Here is a 25,729-nt window from a genome sequence, read left to right as displayed (position 1 = left end):
GTTCGGGCCGGGCCCCGCGGTTCGGGCCCACAGCCCGCCGGGAGCCGCGGTTCGGGCCCCGCGGTTCGGGCCGGGCCCGGGCGCCGCCGCCCCCTCAGGCTCGGGACTCGCGCTCGCCCCCTGCTGGCGCGGGGCCGGGAGCGTGAGGGAGAATTGAAGGTCCCGCTGCAAAACGTCGGACGCGTAAAAAAATTTTCTAAAACGTAAAAATAGTGAAAAGTTTTGGTAGCCGTCGTGCTGGCTACGTGGATTTGTCAACCGGCGCCCCCCCCCCCTTTCTTTCTGCGTAGAGCTGTAAATAAATAAAATACCTCGACCCTGTGGGTGGATCGGCCTCTTGCACGCCGGGTGAAAGAACCTATTTCCCCTCTCCCTTTAAAGACGAAAACTAATAGTTTTTTAGCAGTAGCTAGTGATAAACGTTTGTGCCATCTGGGCAAGATATTTAAATTTAAAAGAGTCTATAGTGTTACATATATATAGATATAAAAAGTAACTGTACGTTTGCATTCCTAGTGAGATGCTGCACTATGTAACTATGTAACTTTTATTTTCAAATTTGAAAGTACTTTATATCAATTTTAGGATGTTTTTCATCTCTTATATGACCCAAGTTTTGTCATGTTTTTATAACGTGTTTAGATGCGATGCTGTTACGTGCTTGCACCAAAGATGTTAATAAAAGACGTTTGTGAAAGCAAACAGCATTGCTGAAGGTTCTGCTGTTACAGGTACCTTTGAAGAGCTTGTTTCTACCACATTGCACAATACTGGACTGCAGCTCTTGATGGCTGTTGAGCCTCTGCTGGTTTCTGTTCAGAAAACAGCAGTCCAGAGAAGCAGTAAGCAACTCCTTTGAAAGCATAATGCTGATTTTAGTGATGATAATGGAAGGACAGCCAATTCCATTGTAAATTGAGATAAAGCTTTCTAGGATTGCAATCAGATACACCTGAGCAGAGAACATATGGGTTGGGTATTGCTAATAATTTACTATTCAACATTAAAAGTTGTTTCACTGTAGGGGCAGGGAAAAGATTTGATCCAAGTCATAAAATTGTTGGCAGTCATAAAATTCTTCTCTTTAAAAATGACCTGGTCATTTTGTAATTGGTCTTGTTTTGCTATAGTTGTGTACAATTAAATGCTGTCTAGCAGAATCCCAGTGATTGGCTTTTGCTTTGTATTTATGGTAAGCTGGTCTCACTCTCTCAAATATTCATGTGTATAGCAAATTTTGAGTTATGCTGTTATAGAATAATATTTCTGTTCCAAGTACATGCAGTAGAAGTTCTTTAGAGCGCAGGGCTGTCATACAGCAATTTGCACTTTGCAGATCACTCAGTTGGGTTGAGTAAGATGGAGTGTGTAGCAGAAATGAAATGGTTTATGCTAGCATTTGGTGTTCCAAGCCCAAGAGAAGGTGGATGTGAAAATTCATTCTTGGGAATGGAGCCGTGGGCTTGTGCTTGTGTGAACACACTTGTCCAGGGCACTGGGATCTGGTTCAAACTCCAGTTACCCTCATGTCCAGGGATGCAGGGTCTGAGGGACTGGATTTCCCTGTGGGTTTGCAGTGACAGTTTGGGGTGGCTTTTTTTCATTTCAATCCTTGCTAGAATGAGCAAGAGCCCAAAACACTGCAGCATCACCAAAGTGTGTCAGGACAAGGAAATGCAAAAGCCAAGGAGCTTCTCCCCCTTGGAGTTCCCTTGGAGCCCCTTTTGGCTCCAAATTCCTGGGCAGAGATAAGGAGAGGAGTGACCACAGCCCTGTGTCCCTGCAGAATCCATCTCCTGTAGAGTCCCTTTCCTTCAAAGGAATTTGAGGAGGACACAGGGAATGCTGGTGGCAAACCCCCTGAATCCATCCTTTTATTTCACCCAGGTTTGTTAAGACATAAATGCCCTGAATGTGATTTTTCTAAGAATAATCTTGACTTATGCAACTAATCCAATTTGTATTTTGGTTGAGCTTTTTTTGAGCACTGGTCCCAGCCTGGGCAGGGTCTGAACACTGAAAGCTCATCCAGTTCCACCCCTGCCATGGGCAGGGACACTTTCCACTATCCCAGGTTGCTCCAACCTGACCTTGGGCTCTGGCAGGGCTGTGGTAGCACAGAGCAACCCGGTGTCTGCAGCATTCATGGGGCAAACCCAGCCCTGCAGCACCTGAGGAGTCACTGAAAACCCCTTGTTTTTACTAAAAACCACTAAATGCCTCTTTTGCTGTGGTGCTGTGCCACCCCTGAGTCCAGCTGTGCAGAGCAGGCGTTCAGCTCCAAAGCTTGTTCCTCCTGTGGAGCTGCTGCCTGTGCTTGTCCCTGACTTGGAAAAACCCTTCCCAGATCAACCAAGGACTCTAAGGACTGATCCCTGCTGCTTTTTTCAGATCCCTGCTGCTTTTTTCCCCAAGACAGGAACTGGAATTGTGCATTTTTGCCATTTACTCCTCAGCAGTAACAGAACTGTCCTTGTCAAGCCCTCGCTGTGTGAGTGGGTTCCACACACAGCACTGCACTGCCTGCGACTGAGGGACCTCTGGCTGCCACTCAGAGTAATTCCCTGCTCTTTCCAGCCAAGGATTCATGGATGGATGGGATGGATGAATGGATGCAGGTGCTGAAAAGCCACCCCTGGGGGGTACAATGTGCTCCAGCACAGTGGGCTGTGCAGAGTGTTTGTACATGTAAAGAATTTGCCTGAGCTTTCCTACATCTGAAAATATATTCTATTTTATAGGTGCAGCAACTTATTTCTCTCTGTGTTTAACTTTCTATTCTATTTTTCTATTTCTAATTTTCTGCAGGGGCTCTGGTGATCTGTAACCTCTGGAGCCACTCAGAGGAAGGACATTTGTCCTCTGAGGATTGCCCTGTTTGGAAGTGGAGGCAGCTCTGTTGGATCCAGGCCTGGATGCTTCTCCCTTGCTTTGCTCCCAACTTGCTGTTTGACTTCAGCCACAGGGGTTCACCTTCAAGGGTGTCTTACACCCACAGTCCTTCCATCTCCCACTACCTGGGAGAGGGACAGCCCTTCACCTCCCTCTGTTTCCACCCTGTTGCTCTTTGATTCCTCTCTCAGATTCCTCTTTTGGGGCCCTGCCTTAAACAAAACAACCAAAATGGACATGGTTGTGCCACATCTCTCTGTTGCTGAAGCCTCCTGTCCTTCCTTCTCAGGGCTCTTTATTTGTGAGGAGTTTGTTCACTTTTGGGGTTGGTTTTTTTCACTTTACCTGTGCTCCAGACCCCTCCACTTTCCTCTGCTTTTACATCAGGTTGGTAATTAAACGTGCTAATTAAAGCACCCGTTCTCCTCTGGGCTGGACTTACACCTTTCCCTGTCCCCGAGGCCAGGATTCTTTCTCCTCATCATCCTTTTTGGCTTTTCTGCTGCTTTTCCTTTTTTCAAGCTATTCTTTGGCCTGAAATATTGCCTTTGTGCCCCATTTCAGCACTGCACAGGGTGGACCTGCTGGAAAACCTGCAGCCACAGTTTTGGAGAAGTTCCCTCTTGGCTGGGCCCAGGGAGGAGTGGGAATGGTGCCACATCCAGTGGTGTCCCTCAGGGATCAGTGCTGAGCCCAGTCCTGGTCCATCCCCTTATTGATGACCTGGTGAGAGGGATGAGTGCACCCTTGGTAAATTCATGGATCACACCAAGTTGGGTGGGATGTGGCTGTGCTGGAGGGCAGGAAGGCTCTGCAGAGGGATCTGGACAGGCTGGATCCATGGGATGAGACCAACAGTGTGCAGGACAACAAAGGCAAGCGCCAAGTCCTGCACTTGGGTCACCACAACCCCATGGAGCTCCAGACTGGGGAAGGAGGGGCTGGAAAGCTGGGAAGGGCCCTGGGGGTGCTGGTGACAGTGGCTGGGCATGAGCCTGGGTGTGCCCAGGGGGGCAAGAGGCAACTGGGCTGTGCCAGCCCTGGTGTGGCAGCAGGACCAGGGCAGTGCCCATCCTGGTGCTGTCACTGCTGAGGCACCTCCAGCCCTGGGGGCAGTTCTGGGCCCCTCAGACAAGAGAGACATGGAGGGGCTGGAGCGTGTGCAGGGAAGGGAACGGAGCTGGGAAGGGGCTGGAGCAGCAGGAGCAGCTGAGGGAGCTGGGGGGGCTCATCCTTGAGAAAAGGAGGCTCAGGGGGGACCTTCTGGCTCTGTAACTCCCTGACAGGAGGGGGGAGCCGGGGTGGGGGTCGGGCTCTGCTCCCAGGAAACAAGGGACAGGATGAGTGGGAATAGCCCCAAGCTGTGCCAGGGGAGGGTCAGGTGGGAGGGACATCAGGAGGATTTTCTTGCTGGAAAGGGTGGTCAGGCATTGGAAGGGGCTGCTCGGGGAGGTGGTGGAGTCCCCATCCCTGGAGGTGTCCAAGGAAGGCCTGGCCGTGACACTCAGTGCTCTGGGCTGGGGGACAAGGTGGGGGTCGGGGGCACAGGGGGGATTCAATGATCCTGGAGGGCTTTTCCAACCTCAGTGACTGTGGGGTCTGTGGGGCCCGGGGGGTCTCTGCCACACTCAGGGGTCTCTGTGTCACTCGAGGGTCTCTCTGTGACACCTGAGGGGGTCTCTGTGGGGTTCGGGGGTCTCTGTTGGGCCTGGGGTTCTCTGTCACACTCGGGGGGTCTCTGTGTCACTGGGGGGGTCCCATGGCCCCGCTCCCATGCCCCGCGGCCGCCAGGGGGCGCCAGAACCCGCGCGCCTCGCTCACGCGCACTGCGCGCTCTCCCGTCCGCGGGCCCGCCCGCACCGTCCCGGGCCTGGCGGGGCCTCAGACTCGGGGGGAAGGGCGGGGGCGGAGAGGCCGCCCTGCCCCATCGGGATCACCGGAAACACCGGGAACACCGGGTGCGGCGGGGCCGGCCCTCAACAACCCGGAAGCGCCGCCGGCTTCAGTACGCAGGCGCGAGCGCAGCAGCGACCAATCAGAGGGCGGCGCGCTGGTGACGTCACAGGGGGCCGTGAGGGGCCTTCGGGAAGTGAATTTTTGGGAACTTTTGTGCCTTGGAAAAGGAGACAAAAAACGACGCGGAGACAAAAAACGACGCGGAGGGATTTGTCTGCGGGAGTTTGAGCCGTGGGGGTGGCGAAGGAGTGGCTTTGGTGGCCTTTAGGAGGGTCTCGAGCACTGCGTTAAATCTCCGCGGAGGGGAATCCCGTGGGAGGCGCCGGAGCTGAGCTGGGGCCGGGGGGCAGTTTTCCAGAGGGATCTGGGTGAGGGACGTGGGAGACGCCTCAGCTCAGGCGTTTCGAACTCGTTTGTGTCGTGGAGCTGGAGAAGGGCAGTGGGGAAACCCCCTCCCAAATCACCTTCAGAAGGCAGGAGCTGGAGGTGGGAAAACGAGCAGAGGCTCCTCCAGAATTCACGTATCCATGGGGGATGAGCTTCCCCAGATCCCCGCTGGAGTTCTGGGCTTGATCTCACGCGTGCTGTCAGACCCCTCCCACTCCCCAGGATGGAATACTCCATAACTCCAGTCCTTGCCCCAGAGCTGGAGTGGGAATGTTGTGTTGATTTCCAGCTGGATGAACGTCTGGAAGTCAAACCAGTCTCATCCCAGTTACCATCCATACCCCTCCAAGCTCATCAGGAGCTCCACCCTTGCCCTGTGTCATCCTGACAGGTTTGGAAAGGATTCTCTGCTTTTCAAAGCAGGAGGTAAGAAAGGAATGCTGCAGCAAACAAAGGGTGATCACAGCTGGGGACAGGCAGCAAAGGCTTTCCAGGACTAGAACGGGAATATCCATGTGGAGAATCCACCTGACAAGGCTCCCTGCTGTCCCAACACCTCTGAGCTTCCTTCATTTTCCCCTGCTGGATCATTCTGGGTGATTACAGACAAGAAGATGCTGTGGCTGCCCCGTCCCTGGAAGTGTCCAAGGCCAGGTTGGACGGGGCTTGGAGCAACCTGGGGTAGTGGAAGGTGTCCCTGCCATGGCAGGGTGTGGAATGAGATGATCCTTAAGGTCCCTTCCAACCCAAACCATTCCATGATTCTGTGATTAATGATTCTGTGCTAATTCCCCACAGACAGCACTGGCACAAAGAACTCACCACCTCACCTGCTCTGGAGGATTTTACAACCCACACATTTTGTCTCTTCAAGTGCTTCACACAATGCCCTTGTTTTCCTGTTCTTTAAACAACAGTTATTGCTGCCCTTCAGTCAAGTTTGGGGGCAGGAGGAGAAGGGAGAGGGTTTGTTACCTCATTTTGTGCTTCTCTTTTCCATAAAAGCAGCTAAAGCAGATTAAAGTGTTCTGTGTGTTCAGAAAATCCCACAGCCCCACAGTCAGACCCTGGGAACAAAGTGTCTTGGCACTTGTTGGAGCTCTTGGTACAGGTTTTATCAGAGCACAGTGAACTTCTTTTTTACACATTTTACACAAAATGTTTTGTCTTAAAGTTCTGGCAGCTTTTTTTGGGGGGTTGGTTTTTTTTTTCTTCTCAGTGTGAGGAAAGTGGGAGCTGCTCACAGTGACAATCCTGTGGGGTCACTGATTCATCTCAGGCTGCAGTAATGAAGCCAATTAAACACTACCTGGGTGATGAGGCTATTTTAGTCCAGAAAAACCTGGATATTTTTGGAACTGAGTCTTCCAAGCTTGTTTCCTGTACTGTTGCAAAAGCTGATCAGAGTGCTGGTGCCTTCATATCTCTGTGCAAACCCCCCTCACTGCTAAACACAAAATCCAGGGCAGCCTGGCAAGGAAATAGTGTAGCTACACATCTTCTAGCTATTTATTGTCTGTCACAATCCTAAAAGCAAGAGTTGAAGGTGCAGAGAAGTTCAGTGGTTGGAGTTTGTCTCGTGGAGTGTGTTGTTGTTCCTGTACAGTCCCCGAGCTGCAGTTTTTGGAGCCTTTGGGATTGTTCCAGTGAAAGTTTGGCCAATAAAGCTTCAAACATCAACAATTTAAACGTGCAATTACCAAAATCTGAGCAGGAGGCCCTTGATGAACAAGCTCAGAGCAGGTGCTGGCAGCAAGTGAATGTTGTCATTGTGCAGATAAATTATAAACTTAGTGTCAAAATTGAAGACGAGCTTCTCTCCTACAAAAATATCAGAGAATTAAAAGGATTTTATCAGAATGTTCTTTGTACAATTCTCTTTGAAAATGTGCTTTAAAGGACACATTTAAAGGGAGAGGTACAGAAGGAAGGGGGGTGGGAGAGGAAAAACATTTTATTCTGCTCCCCCTTAACAGCTAATCACACTTTTAATTTTTTTTTCTGCTTAATTGGGACCTCTAAGGGTTCAGATGGAGGAATGAAGAGGTGAAATGCCTCTAACAAGGGTGTTGTCCTGATGTTTGAAATGCAAATATAAAATACTTGTTAAAAGCAAATATAAAAAGGAACAGGGGGGACGTTTTCCTCACAGTCTTCAAAGGAGAGACCTAAAACCAATTTTGGCTGTGTTGGCTCTTAAAAGCTTTAAGTAATGGGGTAAAAAAGACTTTAAAAAGCCTAAAAGCGTGAAATCCTCTGGGCAATCACTGCCATTCCCACCCATTTTCCTTGGAGATTCTCTGGACACAGCTCTGGACACCTGTTCTTGTGAGCAGGGTTTGAACTGGACACCTCCAAGTCCCTCCCAACCCCAGCAGTTCTGTGGGAATCACATGGAATGTGGGTGTTGTGTGTCCTAAAACTCCTTTTCAGCTGCTGTTGACCCTCATGGGAAACATTTTCCTCTGCTGTGTGGATATTTTTTATCCAGCATCCAAGAGACTTCCCTGGCTAAAATTCCCTCGCATGGATGTATAAACCCTCCTTGGCTCCAAAGGGAATGTTTTCTGCCTCGTTCACTGATTTGGAAGCAATGAGCTTCCCTTCCCAGTTGGGAATCCCTTCCCTCAGAGCCCATCCAGCTGGAACTGGCTGCTCTGTCCCTAAGGATACCTGTCAGTCAGCTCTGTCGTTCATCTCTTCACCCTTATGCATTTTGGAGCTTCACGTTCCTCTCTCCAACCCTCTGGAATGGTTTCCTTCACTCATGGATCTGCTCCCAGAACAGCTCAGTGAACTCCCAAGGCTGTGGATGTTACAAGGAGGCATCAGAGCAGGCAATAGCCAGAGTGTCCCAGATCTGTGGGAGCAGGAGGAGGAGGAAAGGCCTCCTGGGAGACCCTGCACTGAATATTCCTGATACTCTCTGTGTCCTGGTGGGCCGAAATAATTCCTTTCTCTTAAGATGCAGGTTGAGATTTTAGCAGAAATATCTTCATTCTGGGGTTCAAAGGAACAAAATGTCCTTGGTGGTGCCTGAAGTCTTTAGTTCTTTATAATTTAGACATCTGGCCCCTGTTTTTAGGGCTGTTTAGAGCTTCTTATTGAAGTTGGAACTCCATCAGCTATTTATAGCCCTGGGTGGGTCTTGGAAGTCATTTAAGTAGCCTCGAAAAACACCAGCAGGAGTTTTCCTCAAGAGGGGACACAGAGACCCCGTTTCCATGGGGATTCCTGGCTGGAAGAGGCTGAGAGAAGCTGAGGGGGCTGCTGCCAAACCCCACCATCCACCCAGGACAAGCCCAGCTTCCCTGGAACCCACAGACCCCCAAGGAACACGTCCTGTCTACAGACCCCCTAAAACCTGCCTCGGGGCCCCCTGGCAGAGAGCAGAGCTGGGCAGGGCCTTCCTGGGCAGGAGAGGCAGCTCTGAGGGGCCATGTCCCAAAATCTTGCCAGGCTGGGATTGCCTCAGAGCTGAAATGTGCCAGGTGCTCTGGAAAGGGTGACCCATGAGGTGCCAGGGCGCTGAAAGGGGGTGCAGGAGGTGCTAAGGCTCTGAGAGGGGAAAAATGAGGTGAGGAGATTCTTGGGGGGGGATAAATGAGGTGCCAGAGCTCTGAAAGGGGGGTATATGAGGTGACCGGGCTCTAAAGGGGACACAGCAGGTGTCAAGACAGTGAGAGGGGACATGTGAAGTGACAAGGCACTAAGGGGAGAATAAGGGAGGTGCCAAGGCTCTGAGAGGGGACTCATGGGGTGACAAGGCTCTGAGTGGGGGTACATGGGGTGAGAAGGCTGTGAGAGGGGACACACAAGGTGACAAGGCTCCGACTTCGTGGCAGCACCACCTCAGCATCTCCCGAAGCCCCACTGACCTCCGGATCTCTGGCACCCAGGAGGCCACAGCAGCCGGTGGGGATGTCCCCTCCGAGTCCCACAGCTTTGAGGGGCCTCCCAGGAAGACCCCAACTTCTCCCCATGGATGGGGGGCTGCCCTGCCCTCTCTGTGGGAACCCAGGTGGGCTTGGGTGGAGGAGCCTGGTGGGATCTGCTGCCACCCGTGTTCCTTCTGCCAGAGCACAGACACCTCGTGACAAAGGCATTTGGACGTGCCTGGCTTTGCTCCAAGATTTTCTTTCAGCAATGAGACCTCCCAATTTATATATATATATAAAATATATATATTTCTATGTATATGTAATTATATATAAAATATATATATTTCTATGTATATGTAATATATATATTATATATATTATGTTATTGTAATATAGTAGAATAAATTTCTATGTATAATATATGTAATATATTTCTATGTATAATACATCTATATTTCTATGGATGTATATCTCCAGCAGATTTCTGCTGCTGGAGTTGCAGTACAATGGTATTTGCCTTGGGTTAAAACACTCTGCGGGACACAAGCAGGAATTTTCTTGCTTGCCTTAGCTAAAAGGGCAATTAACGGTGTGTTAATTAGTGAGGGGCTGTGCGGTCCCATGCACTGGAAGGTTTTAAACAGGTGGGCGGCAGCGTTTGCAGCAGCAAAGCTCTTCCTACGGCTTCAGGCGTCGAGAAATTTTGCCGCAGAGGTGCGAAAATGAAGCCCTAAAGAGTTTTGAGAGGGAAATCTGAGGAAAGCGGAGAGAGACGGGCGACAGTTGCCCCCTTCCCGGCAGGAAAATACGAAGCTTCCCATACCGGGAGTCGAACCCGGGCCGCCTGGGTGAAAACCAGGAATCCTAACCGCTAGACCATATGGGAGGCGCTGAGAAGCGTTCTTCTCGAGCGGCCCAAAGTGCCACTGCCTCCCCCCGCTGCCGCGCGGAGCGGTGCTGCTCCGGCGGGCCCCGCTCCGCCGCCCCGCGCGTGCCCTCGGGACCACCGGGAACGGCCGGGAATCACCAGGACACCCTCGCCACATACCCCGCACTCTTTGCCAGCAAAGGGCTGCCCTCACTTAAGATGGCGGCCGGGGCTTCGTGACCGGGTGGTGGGGGAGCGCGCGCGAGCGCGGCGGGCGGGGCGCGCCCGCGCGCGCGCCCTCACGTGACCGGCGGCGGCCGCCCCACAGCGCTGGGTCCCGTGAGCGGCGGCGGGGGGGAACCGGGACACAGCGGGACACAGCGGGACACACCGCCGGGATAAACTGGGACACGCTCCTGGCCGGCCCCCCGCGCCACCGCCGCCAGACTCACCGGCGGCCACACCGGCACCGCCCCCGGCCGGCCCCGACCCGCCGCAGGCACCGGGGGCCGCCCCGGCACAGCCCCCCCCGAGCCGCCCAGCGCCGCCGCAGGTACCGGCGGGCACCGGCCCGGCCCCGGCGCCGAGGCCGCTGCGGGGCCCCGCGGGGAGGGGGGCGGGGGCCTCGGGGCGGGGGCGGGGATGGGGCTGGAGGGGAAGGGGGAACCGGGGAAAGGGGCATCCCGGGGAAAGGGGCTCTGGGGCCATGCCAGTGGAATGAGCTGTGGAATATCCTGGGGAAGGGGCTCTGGGGCCATCCCGGGGAAGGGGCTTTGGAACGTCCCGAGGGAAAGGGGCATCCCCGGGGAAGGGGCTGCGGAACATCCTGGGGAAGGAGCTGTGGGCCGTCCCGGGGGAAGGGGCTTTGGAACATCCTTAGGGAAGGGACATCCCCTGGGAAGGGGCTGCGAGGCCATCCCGGGGAAGAGGCTGCGGGGGGTCCCGGCCCCTCCCGCCCGGGGCCGTGGGATTCCGGGAGTGCCGGAGGTTTCCCAGCAGCGGGAGTTCCCCATGGCAGGGGGAGGGGGGGCTGTGCCAGCGCTTCCCCGGCGCTGCGGGGGGTGGGATCGGGATGGGCGAGCGGTGATCCAAGGAAAGCAGCGATCCAAGGTGGGCTTCTCTCGGCAGGTGTGTGATGCCCAGCACAGCCATGAAGAAGAAGGTAAGGACTGGGAGGGGGATCCTGTGCTGTTGGGTTTTCCTTCCCCATCCCCATTTGGAAATGTCGTTGTTTGTTGTGTCCGTCCCTCTGGGGCTCAGGTGCCTTGGAAGGCTCTTGGAATCAGCGACTGCATCAAGAGCCAGACATTAAAATTGGGTTTATTCCTGGCTGATTGCAGGGCCATCCACCAGAACTGTGGGCAGCTGTTTCTGGGATGTGTTGCAAAACCATCTGCAAACCCCCGTGCTCAGCGTGGGGGAAGAGGATCTGCTCCAAACCACTTCCTTGGCCCTTCCAAGAAGGCCCTTCCAAGGGGAGAGCCTTCCAAGGTGTCCCAGGAGCTCAGTGGGGAGCCCATAATTCACTCAGGGCTCCTGGGAGGATGGAATTTGACCCTTGGGGAAGGAGCAGCTCCTCTGGGAATTGAAGGGGTGGGTGTATTCCAGCAAAAGCACATCCAAAGCTGTTAAAGGGGCTGTGTAGGGAATATGTGGCTGGTTTTCCATGGTGTGCTAGGACTGGGTTTCCTGCCTGCTGGTTCATCCCTTTGCAAGGCCTCTGCAGCCCAAAAGTTGGGATTTGGGTTTCCCTGTGGGCTGGATGGAGTTCCTGGCTGTGGTGTTTGTGCTGGTGCTGTGAAATAAGAGCTGTGCTGTGCTGTGTTCCCTGGGATGAGCTCAGGGGACAGCACAGCCTTCTGGGCTGGCCTGACCAGCCTCCCTCACTCAGGGACAGGCCTTGTTCCCAAATCCTGGAGGCCTGTGCTCAGGTTCCTCTGGCCAGGGCTCTCTCAGCCTGTGAGGAGCTGCAGGAATGACTGGAGTGAGCAGAGAGGTGGGATTCTGCTGAGGTTTTCCCGTGAAATTGTGGCAGCTCCTGCTGTACTGTCACAGAGAGAGGGTGGGAGTGGAGCAAGTGCCCTCCTGGCCAGTGTCCTGCACTCCTTAAATTGCCCCTGCTCTCCTTAAACCTCTCCTTGATGGGGGACTTCCAGAGCTGTTGCCAAAGGCTGGATTCGGTTCTGTAACTGGAACTTGTTTAACAGCTGGGTTTTGTGTTGGCTGCCACGGTTGGTTTGGTTTTTTATTTTTATTTTTAGATCACAATGTCAAGTCTTGCCTTGTGGGACTGTCTCCTGTGGGACTGTCTCCCCTCATCCCCACTCCCCAAGCCCCAGCATCCCCTACTTTTTGGTACCTCTCCTTTGGCCTGCTCTCCTGCAGACAAGACTCTGGAGTCAAGTGTCCCCCATACACTGGTGCACTTGACCTGGGCTGTCCCACCTGCTTTTAACTTCTTTTTTTTTCTGGTCTTCTAACCCCTGAAACTTGAATTGTCACTTCTGTTGGGGAAGAGAAAACAAGTCACGTTAGGAGAAGGAGAACAACAGGATCAGATGATCTTTAATGTCCCTTCCAACCCAAACCATCCTGTGATTAGGAAGGGGGGAGGGATTGTTTCCAGTCTGGTCCTAAGGGCTTGAGACAAAGCTGTTCCTCTGTCCTGACAAAGTCGTTTGCTGCCATCAGGGCTCTTCCTGTGGTGAGGGGCCAGGAAAGGGGGAGGCAGCTCCTGCTCTTCCCAAGTGCTGTGTTGGGAGAAGGTGTTCAGTCTGACCACAGTCCAGTGCCCATGGATAGCAAGGAGTTAAGGATGTCCATGTCCTGCTTCCCAGCCCTGGTGCTCCTCTTTGCCTCTCTCTCCTGGTGCAGTCCCAGCTGAAACATGTCAGTGCTGTGTTTCCGTGGCTTTGGCAGTGAGATGGCAACCAGAGGGGGCTGTGAAGGCCTTAGTGCTGTTTCATACCTAATTCTTCCTGGCTTTTTTTGTCCTTCCCAGGTGCTGCTGATGGGTAAAAGTGGGTCTGGGAAGACCAGCATGAGATCTATTATCTTTGCCAACTACATCGCCCGGGACACGCGGCGCCTGGGGGCCACCAGTAAGGCTGCTCTTGTCTGCACTCCCAGCTCTCAGGGCTCAAACCCCCCTCATTAACGGGGTGGGACCATTCCCTGCAGCAATTCCTGCCTCTCCTCTGGATTAGGTGTGTCCCTGCTGGTCCTCCCAGCTGCCACACCTCACAGGGAGCTCCCTCCGAGGCCAGCCGGGGACAGGCAGGAAGCTGGAGAGGGAAGGGGGAGGCAGCACTGGCTTCAGTTTTGCTGCTTTATTGACTGGGTCCAGTTTTGCTGCTTTATTGTTTGACCTTTATCCTGAACTTTTTTTATTTTGGGATCAGGAAGCCACACCTGTTAGTGGAGGAGTGTCAGAGCCTCCTCGTGCTCCTCTGTGTTGGTGGAGCATTCCTGTTGTATGCAGCTGATCTCCAGCACAGGGATCCTGCAATCCACCCGTAGTTTTGGCAGGATTAAACATTGGGCTTAATTAGTGCCTTGTGCCTTTTCTTTTTCCCCTTCCAAAGCAGCCATTGATGGGAAAAAGCAAGAAGTGATTCCTTCGAAAGAGGGGGGTGAATTGTCCATATCTAATGCTTCTCATGGGGAAGGATTTAATGTGAGGGCTTTATGTCAGGGATTGGTGTAAATTTGGCCTGTTCCTGAAGTTTCTATTCTCTGTGTTATTGATTTATTTTGTCAAGGCTGGATTCAGGCCTTGCAGGGTTTGATGCAACTAAAATCATTCCTAAAATATCCCAGAGATCGGGGAGTGTGTGGTTGAAGGGGGGCCACCTGCTGCACTTCTCAGGAGAGCAGTGTCCTGGGCAGGGAGGCTGGAATTCCTGTGGGAAATGTCCAGCAGTGGTGTTTAGGTGGGATTTTACCAGCTGGGGGCTGTGTTGGGAGAAATGGCCCATCCCTGGAAGTGTCCAAGGCCAGGTTGGACTGAGCTTGTAGCAACCTGGTGTCCCTGCCCATGGCAGGGGGTGGGATGAGATGGGCTTTAATGTCCCTTCCAACCCAAACCATTCCATGATTCTCTGCTGATTTTTGGAGGAGGCAGCTCTGATCCAGGTGTGTGGTACAGTCAGTAAACTCCTGTTGTCTCTCTGCAGTTGATGTGGAGCATTCCCATGTCAGATTCCTGGGAAACCTGGTGTTAAACCTGTGGGACTGTGGAGGGTAGGTACTGTTTATTCCTTTCCTTTTGAGTCCTTTGGGGGTGGCTGTGGGGAATCAGGTGAGGATGGAACAGAGCAGATTCTGCTCCAAGGGGGGAGTGTGGTGCTTGTGTGCCAAGAGAATCCTCCACCTGGGCTTTCTCCTGAGGTGCTGGGAGGTGCTGCTGCTCTTGGAATTGCCCATCACCAGCTTGTTCCAAGTGGGATGTGTGCAGAGAGGTGATGCTGAAGGTTGCCAGTGATCCTGCGGCTCCTGGAAGCAGCTTTTTGAGGAATGCTGTCCCTCTGACAGAGCCTCAGCTCAGCTTTGCTCCATGGCCTCATGCATCATATAAACCACATTCAGCCAAAGCCAGGGGAGACTGAAATCCTGGGATAACAGGCTAAACTGATACTTTGGTCATATTTTAGCTGCTTCTGCTGCTGTGGGTGTTTTCTAAGCAGCTCTTTAGAAGCCAGTGTGGATCCAGAAGCAGGACACAGAGCATGAGGGAAGCTTCAGCTTAAGGTGGAACTGGTGGGCTGATGCTCTTCAGGAGCTTCCAGCTTTGCTTGGGAATGCTCAGGGAGCCTTGTCGTGGGGAATAGAGCTCTAACGCGGGCTCCTGTGGTGGGATCTGCAGCTCCAAATTAAAGCCTTGATATTTTACTCTTAGCACCTTCTTGACCTTTCCAAGCAAGTCCTGGTTGCTCTAACAGGAGTCTCCTTGCTTTCCTGCTCTGCTCCTCAGGCAGGACACCTTCATGGAGAACTACTTCACCAGCCAGAGGGACAACATCTTCCGCAACGTGGAGGTTCTCATCTACGTGTTCGACGTGGAGAGCCGGGAGCTGGAGAAGGACATGCACTACTACCAGTCCTGCCTGGAGGCCATTCTGCAGAACTCCCCTGATGCCAAGATCTTCTGCCTGGTGCACAAGATGGACTTGGTGCAGGAGGACCAGCGGGATCTGGTGAGAAGCCGGGAGTTGCCATGGAAATGCTTCCCCACGGAGCATCTCCTGCCTATGCCGGTGCAGGGCCGTGTCACACATCAAACACAGCCCTGCCAGGGCTGTTCCTCGAAGGGTTTCTCAGATGTTCAGGCTTGGCAGAGCCCTCTAAGCTTTCTCTGCCTTTTTTGAAGTGTGTCATCCTATAATGTCCTGGAGAACAGAAGCAGTGATTTTTATGACAACCACTCAAAGCCTTTCCCTTCATAGTGCTGATTCCAGAGCTTCCAGCACACCTTGGCTCCAGAAGGGAGGTGGAACTGAAGGAAATCCAGCTCCTTAAACTCCCTGCCCGCCATTTGGATGGTGGTGGTGACAGTGAGGGTTGTTTTCAGCTCAGCTGCTGCTTTCAGTCCAGCACAGGCTCTGCTAAAGCATCACCAAAAAAAAAGACGTGGAACTTTCCCACTTAACCAGGAGGTGGTTTCTGTTGGTTGATCCTGCTCTGCTTGCCCAGAGATCCTCTGAAGCACTCAAGCACCTAAACAAAGGCTGGGGATCAACCTTTCAGAGGTGTTGGGTGACTTCTGTTCTGTTTGGAGCTTTTGAAAGGTCACAGGGAGGTGGGAAGATGTCAAATTCCTACAAACCTTCCTTTTTGTGCTTGGACAGCTCCTGATACCCCAAAGGAGTTGAGCTGTGTGGGTCTGAGCACATCCCCAGCTGCTTGGCCACTCTTGCCTTGCAGGGAGTTTGGAGACCACTTCAGGCTGCTGGGGTTTGTCAGAAATAAGAGGTTTTATTAAACTTTTTGCCAGTTCCTACTGAGTTTTGCCTGGGCAGAGCAGAGGGAACGTGCAGGTCCTGTGGCTGAAACCAAAGCTGACCTCCCTGCACAGACAGACCTTTCCACGTGGCAGGTGGGCTTTGGATCCCTTGTCCTGTCTGAGAGCAGAGATCTTCCTCTTCCAGTTCTAGTTCTGCCCTCCAGCTCAGGGCAGAAACAGCTCAGAGCTCTTTCAGAGGGCTCAAAGTGCTTTTACTCATTTCCCTCCAGGCGGAAGGATGAGTCTAAAATCTTCTTTGCTGCAGTCCTGTCCAGATTTGTGGTGGGACTAGTGCACAAATACTGGTTTAACCAGTGGTACAGACTCAGGAGAGGCCCTGAAGGGAGGGGTGGGCTGAAGAGGGGCCTTACCACCCATCAAGAGCTGTTTTAGGGTATCTGCTGCTCAGAAGACCATGCAAATACTGGGCTAAATCACTGTTTTTGTAGGTCTTAGTGAAGCCTGTGGTGTCCAGGACTCACGTGGTGTTGGCCCAGCATTTCATGGGGCTTGGTTCATGCTCTCTCATGTTCCCACAAGGCCCAGGTGAGGGTGGTGGTTGTGTGTTCCCTTTGCTGGCTGTCCTGCTGCTGTTCCAGCAGTTCCAGAGGAGCCTGGCTGGGCTTTGCTGTTCCCCTGCTGCCCTTCTTTGGTGCCCATAACTTCTGAGGGCAGAGTGTGGTGTGGGCAGAGGAGTCTGTGTGAGCTCATTCTGAGGGCCCTCAGCTGCTTCCCTCCCATCCTGCTCTCAGTGACGGAGCTTTTTGCCAGGGATTTGTCACAGTTTAGGTCCTCAGGGACACTCCAGCCTGTCTACCTTCACTCCCACTTCCCAACACCTGCAGTTATTTCAGCTTTGGGTCCCAGGGAAGTTTTGGATTCCCCATCCCTGGAAGTGTCCAAGGTGAGGCTGGGCAGGGCTTGGAGCAACCTGGGCTAGTGGAAGGTGTCCCTGCCCATGGCAGGGGGTGGAATGGGATGATCTTTAAGGTCCCTTCCAACCCAAATCAGTCTGGGATTCTCTAGCAAGACGTCCATGGTCTATGTGGCCCTGCTGCTCACTGGGAGTACTCCCAGCCTGTCCTGGACAACTGCTCTGCTCTTGTCCCTTCTCTAGAGATCCATTTGAAACTCATCCTGTAATTCCATACAGCAACCACAGCACAGGCAGAACTGCTTTCACTCAACTGCTGCTCTGTCTTTTCATCTCCCAGATTTTTAAGGAGCGTGAAGAGGACTTGAAACGCCTCTCCCGGCCCTTGGAATGTGTTTGTTTTAGAACCTCCATCTGGGATGAAACCCTTTACAAGGTTTGTACAGCTCCCTCTCCATATCTGCCTTCCCACTTGGAGACAGGAGCATGAGAAGAGGGAGAGGTGGTGTGGCAGAGACTGGCTCTGGTCAGTTCTGCAACAGCTCCTTCTGGGGGGTGTAAATGGTGTCAGGGCATCCTGGGCTTGAATAATTAATTAAAAAAAGTCAGGTACTTGGCAAACAAGCATCCCAAATATCCAGCTGGCTCCTGGGGAAGGGTCTGGTCAGGCAGTGCCACACACCTGGGTCAGCAGAGGGTCAGAGAGGGGGAGCTGAGCTGGGAGGATCCCAGTCTGGATGAGCACAGATGTTGATCACAGCATCCCCAGCCCCTCCTGGTCTTGTTCCTGGCTCCTTGGGATAGGGTGGAGCTCTCTGTTTGGATCAGGGATGGGCTGCCAAGTGTCCATCTGCGATCTGACCTTCCTCCAGATTGAAATATCTCTGGAAACCTGAGCAAATTTATCTGGGAGGAAGAGACAGAAGCATTGCCAACTTCAAACGAGGATGGTTTAAGCCTGTTTAGTGGCATTATGGTTTCTCTGAGTGATGTGGAGAAGAACTTGACCTGGTGAAGAGTCTCCTCAGGTCTGGGCTTCCTCTGGTGGTGTCCACTGTAGGTACCTGAGGTGAGAGAAGCTTCTCAGTGTTGCCCAGGCTGTCAACACCCAGAACTGCAAATAATCCCTCTCTGAGCACACTGGGAACCAGAGAAGTGCTGGTGACCCCTCATGTTGTGTCTGTGTTGCCAGGCCTGGTCCAGCATCGTGTACCAGCTGATCCCCAACGTGCAGCAGCTGGAGATGAACCTGAGGAACTTTGCTCAGATCATTGAGGCAGATGAAGTGCTGCTGTTTGAGAGAGCCACCTTCCTGGTGAGTTCCAGTGCCTAAAGGGGTCCAGGAGAGCTGGAAAGGGGGACTTAGGGCAAGAGCCTGGAGGGACAGGACAAGGGGGAATGGCTTCCCACTGCCAGAGGGCAGGGTTAGATGGGATATTGGGAAGGAATTCTCCCCTGTGAGGGTGGGGAGGCCCTGGCACAGGTTGCCCCAGAGAAGCTGTGGCTGCCCCATCCCTGGAAGTGTCCAAGGCCAGGTTGGACAGGGCTTGGAGCAACCTGGGATACTGGAAGGTGTCCCTGCCCATGGCAGGGGGTGGAATGAGATGGTTTTTAAGGTCTCTTCCCACCCAAACCATTAGGGATTCCATGGAAGTGCTGTTGGGAGGTGCCAGCCCCACACACAGAATGCTTTGATCCAGCCCTTGGGATACTGAAAGTAGCTGATATGACTCTGTGGCTCATGGGACCTTCTCAAAATTCCCCCTTCCAGCAGCTGAGCTGAGGGTTTATTGGTGTTTCCCTTTTCCAGGCTGTGAGAGTGTTTCATGTCCCCATTCTGTTCTTGGTCGTGGGACTTCTTTGACAATTCCTTTCTGCACAGGGCAGGAACCTCATTTAGCTTGAAAAAGAAACCTTTTCAGTTCCTCCTGCTGTGACATTTTAACTGGACTTGATTTCTTTTGGGTTTTGATGCTCTGCAAACCCAGATTATGGATAAAGGATCATGAACCATTGGGTTGCAGTGGTTTTCCAGGTTATTGTGCTCCCAATCCCTGTCTCTGCCAGGTGAAAGGTGCTGCTTAAAACCACCACTGCTGCTTGTCCATCCACACTCTTGGATTATGGATTTGGCTCCTCAGTCTCCCAAAACTCCCCAAAACTCTTGCTGAGGTGAAGGAACAAGTTTGAATTTTTTTGAGTGCTTTCCTTGATGGGGATTTGGAAATGATGGAGGGAATGTGGGAAAGGAGCCATGACTCTTCCCCCTTCTTAAACTATCAGAAGCAAACACCTGCCATGTCTGGCAAGTTCTGCTTTTTGACCTCTTCTAGATGATAAATAGTTCCACCTTGGGGGTGTGTAACAGTGAAGGACATTTTTAACTGAAAATGAATAGTCTTTGCTACAAAACTTCTTATTTTCCATATGATGGTGACTTTTATAAGACTCATCTCCCTTTTTTCATGTATTTATGAAATATATGAATAATAATATATATTCATATATAATAATATATTCCATATATTTATGGAATACATTAAAAAGCCCCCAGGACTTTTTTCTCCTGAAGTGAAATCTTAACTCTGAAAATCTTACTCTGGAAACCTGATTCTGAAATTGTGTTCAAATCATAGTTTAAAAATAAAAACCTCATCTGGGATGTTTAGGAAGGAACTTCACACTGGGAATGCAACCCTTGAATCTGGCTAAACCTGTCCTTGTGTGAATAATTGGGCAGGTTTAAAGAGGGATTGTTTTAAGGTGCTTAAGGGAAAAAAAGAGGAAAAAAAAACCTTAAAAAAACCATTAATTCTCACAAGTCACAAATGTGACTCCAGAGTTTCACATCCTTGTGCGAGGGCACTGCCAGTAACAGTTGATTTAATGATTCTGGAGAATCTTGTGGCTTCAGGTTTTTAAAATATTCCTCTTTGCTTTGCTGTGGGCATGGAGATGGTGCAGCTCTTTGTGCCCTTCCCTCGTGCAGTAAATGCAGTTCTTGGCCTGTTCTTCATGTGGCTGAGGAGGGAAGGGGCTGGGGAGAAAGATTTGGAGAGAGGTCCCACTGCAAGGATTCCTAAAAGGGTTTAGATCCCCTGAATGTTTGAATCCAATCCTGCAATTGCTGCTGGATTTGCATGGGAGGAGGAGGAGGGAAGTGCTCTGGATGAGGCAGGTCAGTGCTGGTCTGACTGGACTGATGGATAGAGAACTCCTGAGGAATCCAGCTGCCTTTGTGCTGCTTTTCTCCAGGAGGAACAGCTTGGTCTGGCTCTGGGAGCTCTGTTTGTGCATCCTGCAGTGGCTCAGGTTCAGCCCTTGAGAATCCACAGCACCTTAGACTGAGAAGAGAAGAGCCATCCCAGCACTTGGCAGGTGTCCTTTCCCGTTCCTGAGGTTGCATTTTTTTCCTCTCCTTGCACATTCTTTTACTTTGAATCAAGATTTAAATTGCTGCCAAGTTGCAGCATCCAGACCTCAGGTGGACAACTGCACATTTCCAGGCTCTGTGTGTGTGAAAGGCTCCCTGGTGATTGTGTTACTGACTCCTGTTCCTCCGTGAAAGCACCACAAGAGTTCTTGCAAATAGTTCCCAAGATTCCATCAGGCAAAGGGAATCCTGGTCACCACCCATTCCCAGAATTGCTGTTGACAGTGAGGAACCTGTGCTGGACTCACTGACTGACTCTGCCCCCTCTCCAGGTCATTTCTCACTATCAGTGCAAAGAGCAGAGGGACGTCCACAGGTTTGAGAAAATCAGCAACATCATCAAACAATTCAAGCTGAGCTGCAGGTGAGCTGATGTGATCAGGAGGTGGGGAGAAACCTCAGCAGGGATTTTGGCTTTGTGGGGCTCTCCAGTGAATCCCAGTTCTGTGGGATTGTACTGGGCTTAAGCCCAGCTCACTTAAGTTGTTGCTTTTTTAACTTTCTCCTTTGCTGATGGCTGAAGAGGTTTGTTTGTTCTGAAACAGCTGTTTTCTCCTGGGCAAAGGAGGAAAGTTCCAGGATAAATCAATGACAGTGCTTGGGATGTCAGGTGGAGAGCTCTGCTCCAGCCCTGGGCTGGCTGGGGAGGAAGAGGCTTCCAGGCACTATTTATCCATATATTTTGAATGGAAAAGTGGAAAGCTTTGGGGCAGCCTGGCTCTGAACAGCCTCCAGGCTCTGCAGTCTGGTTATACCTGCAAGTGTGTGGAGCCTGGGTGGATGGAGAAGTGGCTGCATGGTTTACAGGTGTTTCAGATGTCTCCAGATGTTCCAGTTTTATCCTTATTTCTGCTGGGTCCTCCAGAGTGTCCAGGCTCAGTCAGGGGGTTGTGTGTCTGGAGTTTCCTTCACTGTTCAATGCACAAATCTCTTTATACTGTTCTCATTTAGCCCAGAGCCAAAGAGTTTTGTCCTTAAAAACCAACCCTGCTGTGGTCACACCTGGTTTTCCCTGCCAAGTGGGAATTCAAACTCCTCTTTGTTCCCAACAGCTCAAATAAGGGATTTTGGCCATGTGGGCACAAAAGCTGCTTGAGCAGTGGTAGGGGAATAATTCATTTACTTTTTTTTTTCCTTTATTTCTGCTTTTTCAGTAAGCTGGCAGCCTCTTTCCAGAGCATGGAGGTCAGGAACTCTAACTTTGCTGCTTTCATTGACATCTTTACATCCAACACATACGTGATGGTGGTTATGTCAGACCCTTCCATACGTAAGTCGAAGCCAAAATAAGCCTGTTTAGGACAGGAAAAAAACACCCAGCAGGCCAAAATGAGTACAGTTTCAACTGTGAAAACGAGATTTTAATTACAAAACTGAAGAGAGGGGGAGAGGAATTGAGTGGGGTGGGGGGGGGGGGTGAGCAGTGACTCTGCAGAGGTGGGATGTGCTGAGACAGCTGAGCTCTTGCTGTCACGGGGAGGATCTGTGGCTGTGAGAGGAACCACCAGAACAGATGTGACCTGGTTTAGCAGGTCATGTCTAATAACCTATTTTGGGCTGTTCTGGGCTGGCAGCCCCGGTGAGTTTTGGAGAGGAAGCAGGGATGGATCATGTTGGAGTGTTGCTCTTGGTGGACAGGACTCTAATTATAGCAGCATCTATTTATCCTAAAGGAGAAGCTGCAGCAGTGCCAGCCCAGGCCCCCTGGGACCAGTTAACTGTTTACACAGCTCCACTTGGAGCTCCTAGTGGGATCTGAGGTGCTCCAGAGACACTGTCCAGGACACCTCGTGCCTCACACTGTGCTTGCCCTTGCATTTGTTACTGAAATAGGGAAAACTGTGTGACTGAGGCACAGCTGGGACAGGGCTGTGCTGGGGAGCAGCAGATGGGCAGCTCTGGGGTCTTGTGCAGCTCTCCCTGTGGCTGGAGTTCACTGGGCTCTTCCTCGTGGTGTTCTTGGATCAGCAAACAGCCCAGACCCTCTCACATTAAATTGTGCCCAGACTCTCCCACATCAAACTGTGCCCAGACCCTCCCACACTGAATTCTGCCCAGACCTTCCCACATTAAATTGTGCCCAGACCTTCCCACATTAAATTGTGCCCAGACCTTCCCACATTAAATTGTGCCCAGACCCTCCCACACTGAATTCTGCCCAGACCTTCCCACATTAAATTTTGCCCAGACCTTCCCACATTAAATTTTGCCCAGACCCTCTCACATTAAATTGTGCCCAGATCATCCCACATTGAACTTTACCCAGACCATCTGACATGAAATTTTGCCCAGACCCCTCCACATTAAATTGTGCCCAGACCCTCCCACATTAAATTTTGCCCAGACCCTCCCATGCTGAATTCTGCCCAGACTCTCCCACATCAAACTGTGCCCAGACCCCTCCACATTAAATTGTACCCAGACCCTCCCGCACTGAATTCTGCCCAGACCATCCCACATTAAATTCTGCCCAGACCATATGACATGAAATTTTGCCCAGGCCCTCCCACACTGAATTTTGCCCAGACCTTCCCACACTGAATTGTGCCCAGACCCTCCCACATTACATTGTGCCCAGACCATCCCACAATGAATTTTGCCCAGACCTTCCTACATTAAATTGTGCCCAGACCCTCCCACATTAAATTTTGTGCAGACCGTTCCACATCAAATTCTGCCAAAACCCTCCCACATCAAATTTCCCCCGGAGCCTCCCACATTGAATTTTGCCCATCCTGGGAGCAGCAGGATGAAACAGGACCTTGCAGACAGGGCTGTTGCCCTCGGGACGTGGCCACTGCCCCCTCTTAACTCCTCTTTATCTCCCCTGTCCCTTTTCCGTCGCAGCTTCCGCGGCCACGCTGATCAACATCCGCAACGCCAGGAAACACTTTGAGAAGCTGGAGAGGGTGGATGGCCCAAAGCACAGCCTGCTCATGCGCTGATCCCAGGCTTTGGGGGCAGGAAGCATGGATTTGGGACTACTTTTTAGGAGAATCTAACACTGTCGATGTCTTTGTTGGGCTTTATGAGTGTGCTGCTTTGTTTTCTCTCCTTTTCACGTCGGACACTAGAGGCTCAGAGGATGTCTGGATACACTGCGGACCTTCAGAGACTTCCCTGGCACCCTTGGGCTTGGGAAGGAGGCAGGACAGGTGATATATGCCCGTGGGCTGGTGCTCCCAGGTGGATGTTTTGCTGCCAGGAGGATATTTTAAGTCCCAGGAATATGGGATATTTACTGGTTTCTCGGTTGGTTGCTTGAATAAGTTTCTGAATTTCTCCTTGTCTTCGATCATAAAATTAAATTTTTGCTACCAGGGATTTCAGATCCTACAGCTTTGGAAAGTGGGTTTGCTTTCTTCCAAAACCTGAGGCAGCTTTGGGAAGCAGATGTGTGGGAGCTGCGTTTCTCCTTTCATGTTTTTGGGGGATTTGACTGGAAGCCATTACGGAGTTTCATTGGGAATTGCTGGCGTGGTGGGTGGGAGCTGATGCTTGGCAGCATCTCGCTCCCTTTTTTTCTCTCTTGCTGCATCAAATTACTGTATAAAAAGGGTGTGGTGACTCCAAGCCTGGCTTTGCCCCCCTATCCCTGCCCACACAGCCACTGGGAGGGGAGGCATCCGACAGGGCGAGTCTGTTGGGTGAGGATGAGGAGCCAAAGGGCACCTTGGGCTGGAGAATGGAGGGAGCTCCACACAAACCCTCCCATCCACTCTCCATCCTCATGGAATTAACACCCGTGTCTCACACCGCCCACCCCGCAGCTGCTCAGGCTGGGGGAGCTTTCAATGGGAATCATCCCCGTGGGAGAGGAGCTGTGAACAGTCCAGGAGCTTCTGGAGAACTGTGAATGGGCTGGAGATGGAGGGGTTGTGCTTGACTGTGGAATACCTGGAGTGGGAACAGCGGGTGTGGGTGGAGCAAACTCCAGTTCCTCCCACAGCTGAGACCGGGCCAGGTCCTGCAGGGAATGCCATGGATTCCCACCCCCCAACCCTGCCCTCGGTGCTGTCGAGCAGAGCAAGAGGAGGAGTCGCTGCTGATCCATGTGTTGGAGCCTTGGGAATACCAGCTCCAAGGGATAACCAGGAAAGGCTCTGCTTGCAGCTCCAGGACAGCACAAGATGGGTCACAGCCACAATTCCAGGAAGACTGAGGCACCTGCTGCTGTTGGGATAACATCCCAACATGTTATCCCTGATCCTGCCGGAGCCGGGGGAAGGACAGTGGGAATGCTGCATCATTTCCATGGAGATGAGGCGTTGTTGGGCTTCCTTAGGGGATAAACTTCAGCACATGGAAGTGGGATAAAATTAAGGGGTGGAAATGGGGGTGAGGGAGGAGTGTTCTGGGAGCTGCTCAGGAGCCAAACCCCGTGTGCCTGGTCCGGCCTGGCTGGAGCCCCTCGGGGCCAGTGATCCAGTGTTGGGGCTAAAGATCTGCTGTTCTCTGGCTGCAAATCTCTCTTCCTAAAATACATGGATTTTGGGAATCAACCTTGTGCTTTTGCTCTGGCAGAGGTGCTGCTGGTGCTGCTCTGTGAAACCTCCTGTGACAAAACACAGGTGACTTTATACCAAGATGCTCCAGCAGCACCGTGTTGGCTTGTTTGTCTCTCCCCAGATCTGAGCAGGGAGGTTTGGGGGATCAGGCTCAGCACCCTCATCCCACTCCTGGAAAACTCTTCCTCCTTTCTCTGGCAGATCTTCACAGCAAAAACCAGCTGGTGCTGCTCCAGATGTTGCTCACACAAACATCCTGTCCCAAAGAGCCAAACCTCGATGAGATGGCAGCGATCCGTCCTTTTCCGTCAGTGCTTGACCTTGGAACTGGGAGAAACTTGATGCCACCTGTCACCGAGATCCTGAGTGAATCCCCCCCTTGGCCCTGTTCCTTTCCTCCCAGAGCTGCTGTGGGGCCCAGGGTGGGTTCCCTGGGGCTGGGCAGGTTGGAGTCCCTGTGTTTGTCTTGGGTGTTGCTCCCAAATTTTCTGACTGTTCCCTTCCTGTGTGGATGGTGCGAGTCGGGTCAGCTTTAGGGTGAGCAGTGATGAGCTGTGTTAGGGTCAACTTGGCTTCTGGGGCTCTCCCTGAGGGTACCCCTGCTGCTTTTCCCTCCTTAGCAGCACCTGGTTGTCCCCAGGAGAAGTGGCTGAGTGGGATGGACATAGGTCTGTGGTGCTCACCAGCTGCCAGGCACTGGGATCCAGCTGGGATCCAGCTCCTCCAACACATCCAGTGGGGAACATGGATTCTGCAAATCCCTGGCAGTAGCCTTGCTCTGCCCAACTGTGGCTTGTAGGCACCTCGTGAGGAGCATCCACACCATCTCCAGGGGCCTGGAGTTCAGAAGATCCAAGATCTCCAAGTCCAAGTTCTTGTGGGACCTTCTGTCAGATGAGGGTCTTTCCCACGTGTGAGCTGGGGATGAT

General features: G+C 52.2%; 1 protein-coding gene and 1 non-coding gene across 2 annotated transcripts; one reads left to right on the top strand and one right to left on the bottom strand.

The window, feature by feature from the left end:
* Nucleotides 1-9,930: 9,930 nt before the first annotated feature.
* On the bottom strand, nt 9,931-10,002 carry TRNAE-UUC. The gene has a single exon. It is a non-coding gene; the product is annotated as a tRNA-Glu (tRNA).
* Nucleotides 10,003-10,325: 323 nt separating this feature from the next.
* LOC113973720 (ras-related GTP-binding protein A) lies at nt 10,326-23,628 on the top strand. Its single transcript, XM_027696185.1, has 10 exons — nt 10,326-10,537; nt 11,113-11,146; nt 12,986-13,085; nt 14,160-14,226; nt 14,957-15,179; nt 17,200-17,295; nt 18,052-18,174; nt 20,565-20,656; nt 21,447-21,562; nt 23,140-23,628. The coding sequence occupies exons 2-10, from the start codon at nt 11,120-11,122 to the stop codon at nt 23,235-23,237; spliced, it is 942 nt and encodes a 313-aa protein (XP_027551986.1). The 5' UTR covers nt 10,326-10,537; nt 11,113-11,119; the 3' UTR covers nt 23,238-23,628.
* The last annotated feature ends 2,101 nt before the right edge of the window (nt 23,629-25,729 follow it).

This window comes from Neopelma chrysocephalum, unplaced genomic scaffold (assembly GCF_003984885.1).
Source record: "Neopelma chrysocephalum unplaced genomic scaffold, ASM398488v2 Primary Assembly neopelma1_105, whole genome shotgun sequence".
Lineage (NCBI taxonomy): Eukaryota > Metazoa > Chordata > Aves > Passeriformes > Pipridae > Neopelma > Neopelma chrysocephalum.
This window is presented reverse-complemented; position numbering and strand designations above follow the sequence as displayed.

What these genes read in the sequence shown, in the direction of transcription:
- LOC113973720 (XM_027696185.1), top strand. Translation starts at nt 11,120, where the DNA reads ATGCCCAGCACAGCCATGAAGAAGAAG. An exon ending in TTGAGAGAGCCACCTTCCTG is followed by an intron (nt 18,175 to 20,564) that starts GTGAGTTCCAGT and finishes CCCCCTCTCCAG; the next exon opens with GTCATTTCTCACTATCAGTG. An exon ending in CAATTCAAGCTGAGCTGCAG is followed by an intron (nt 20,657 to 21,446) that starts GTGAGCTGATGT and finishes CTGCTTTTTCAG; the next exon opens with TAAGCTGGCAGCCTCTTTCC.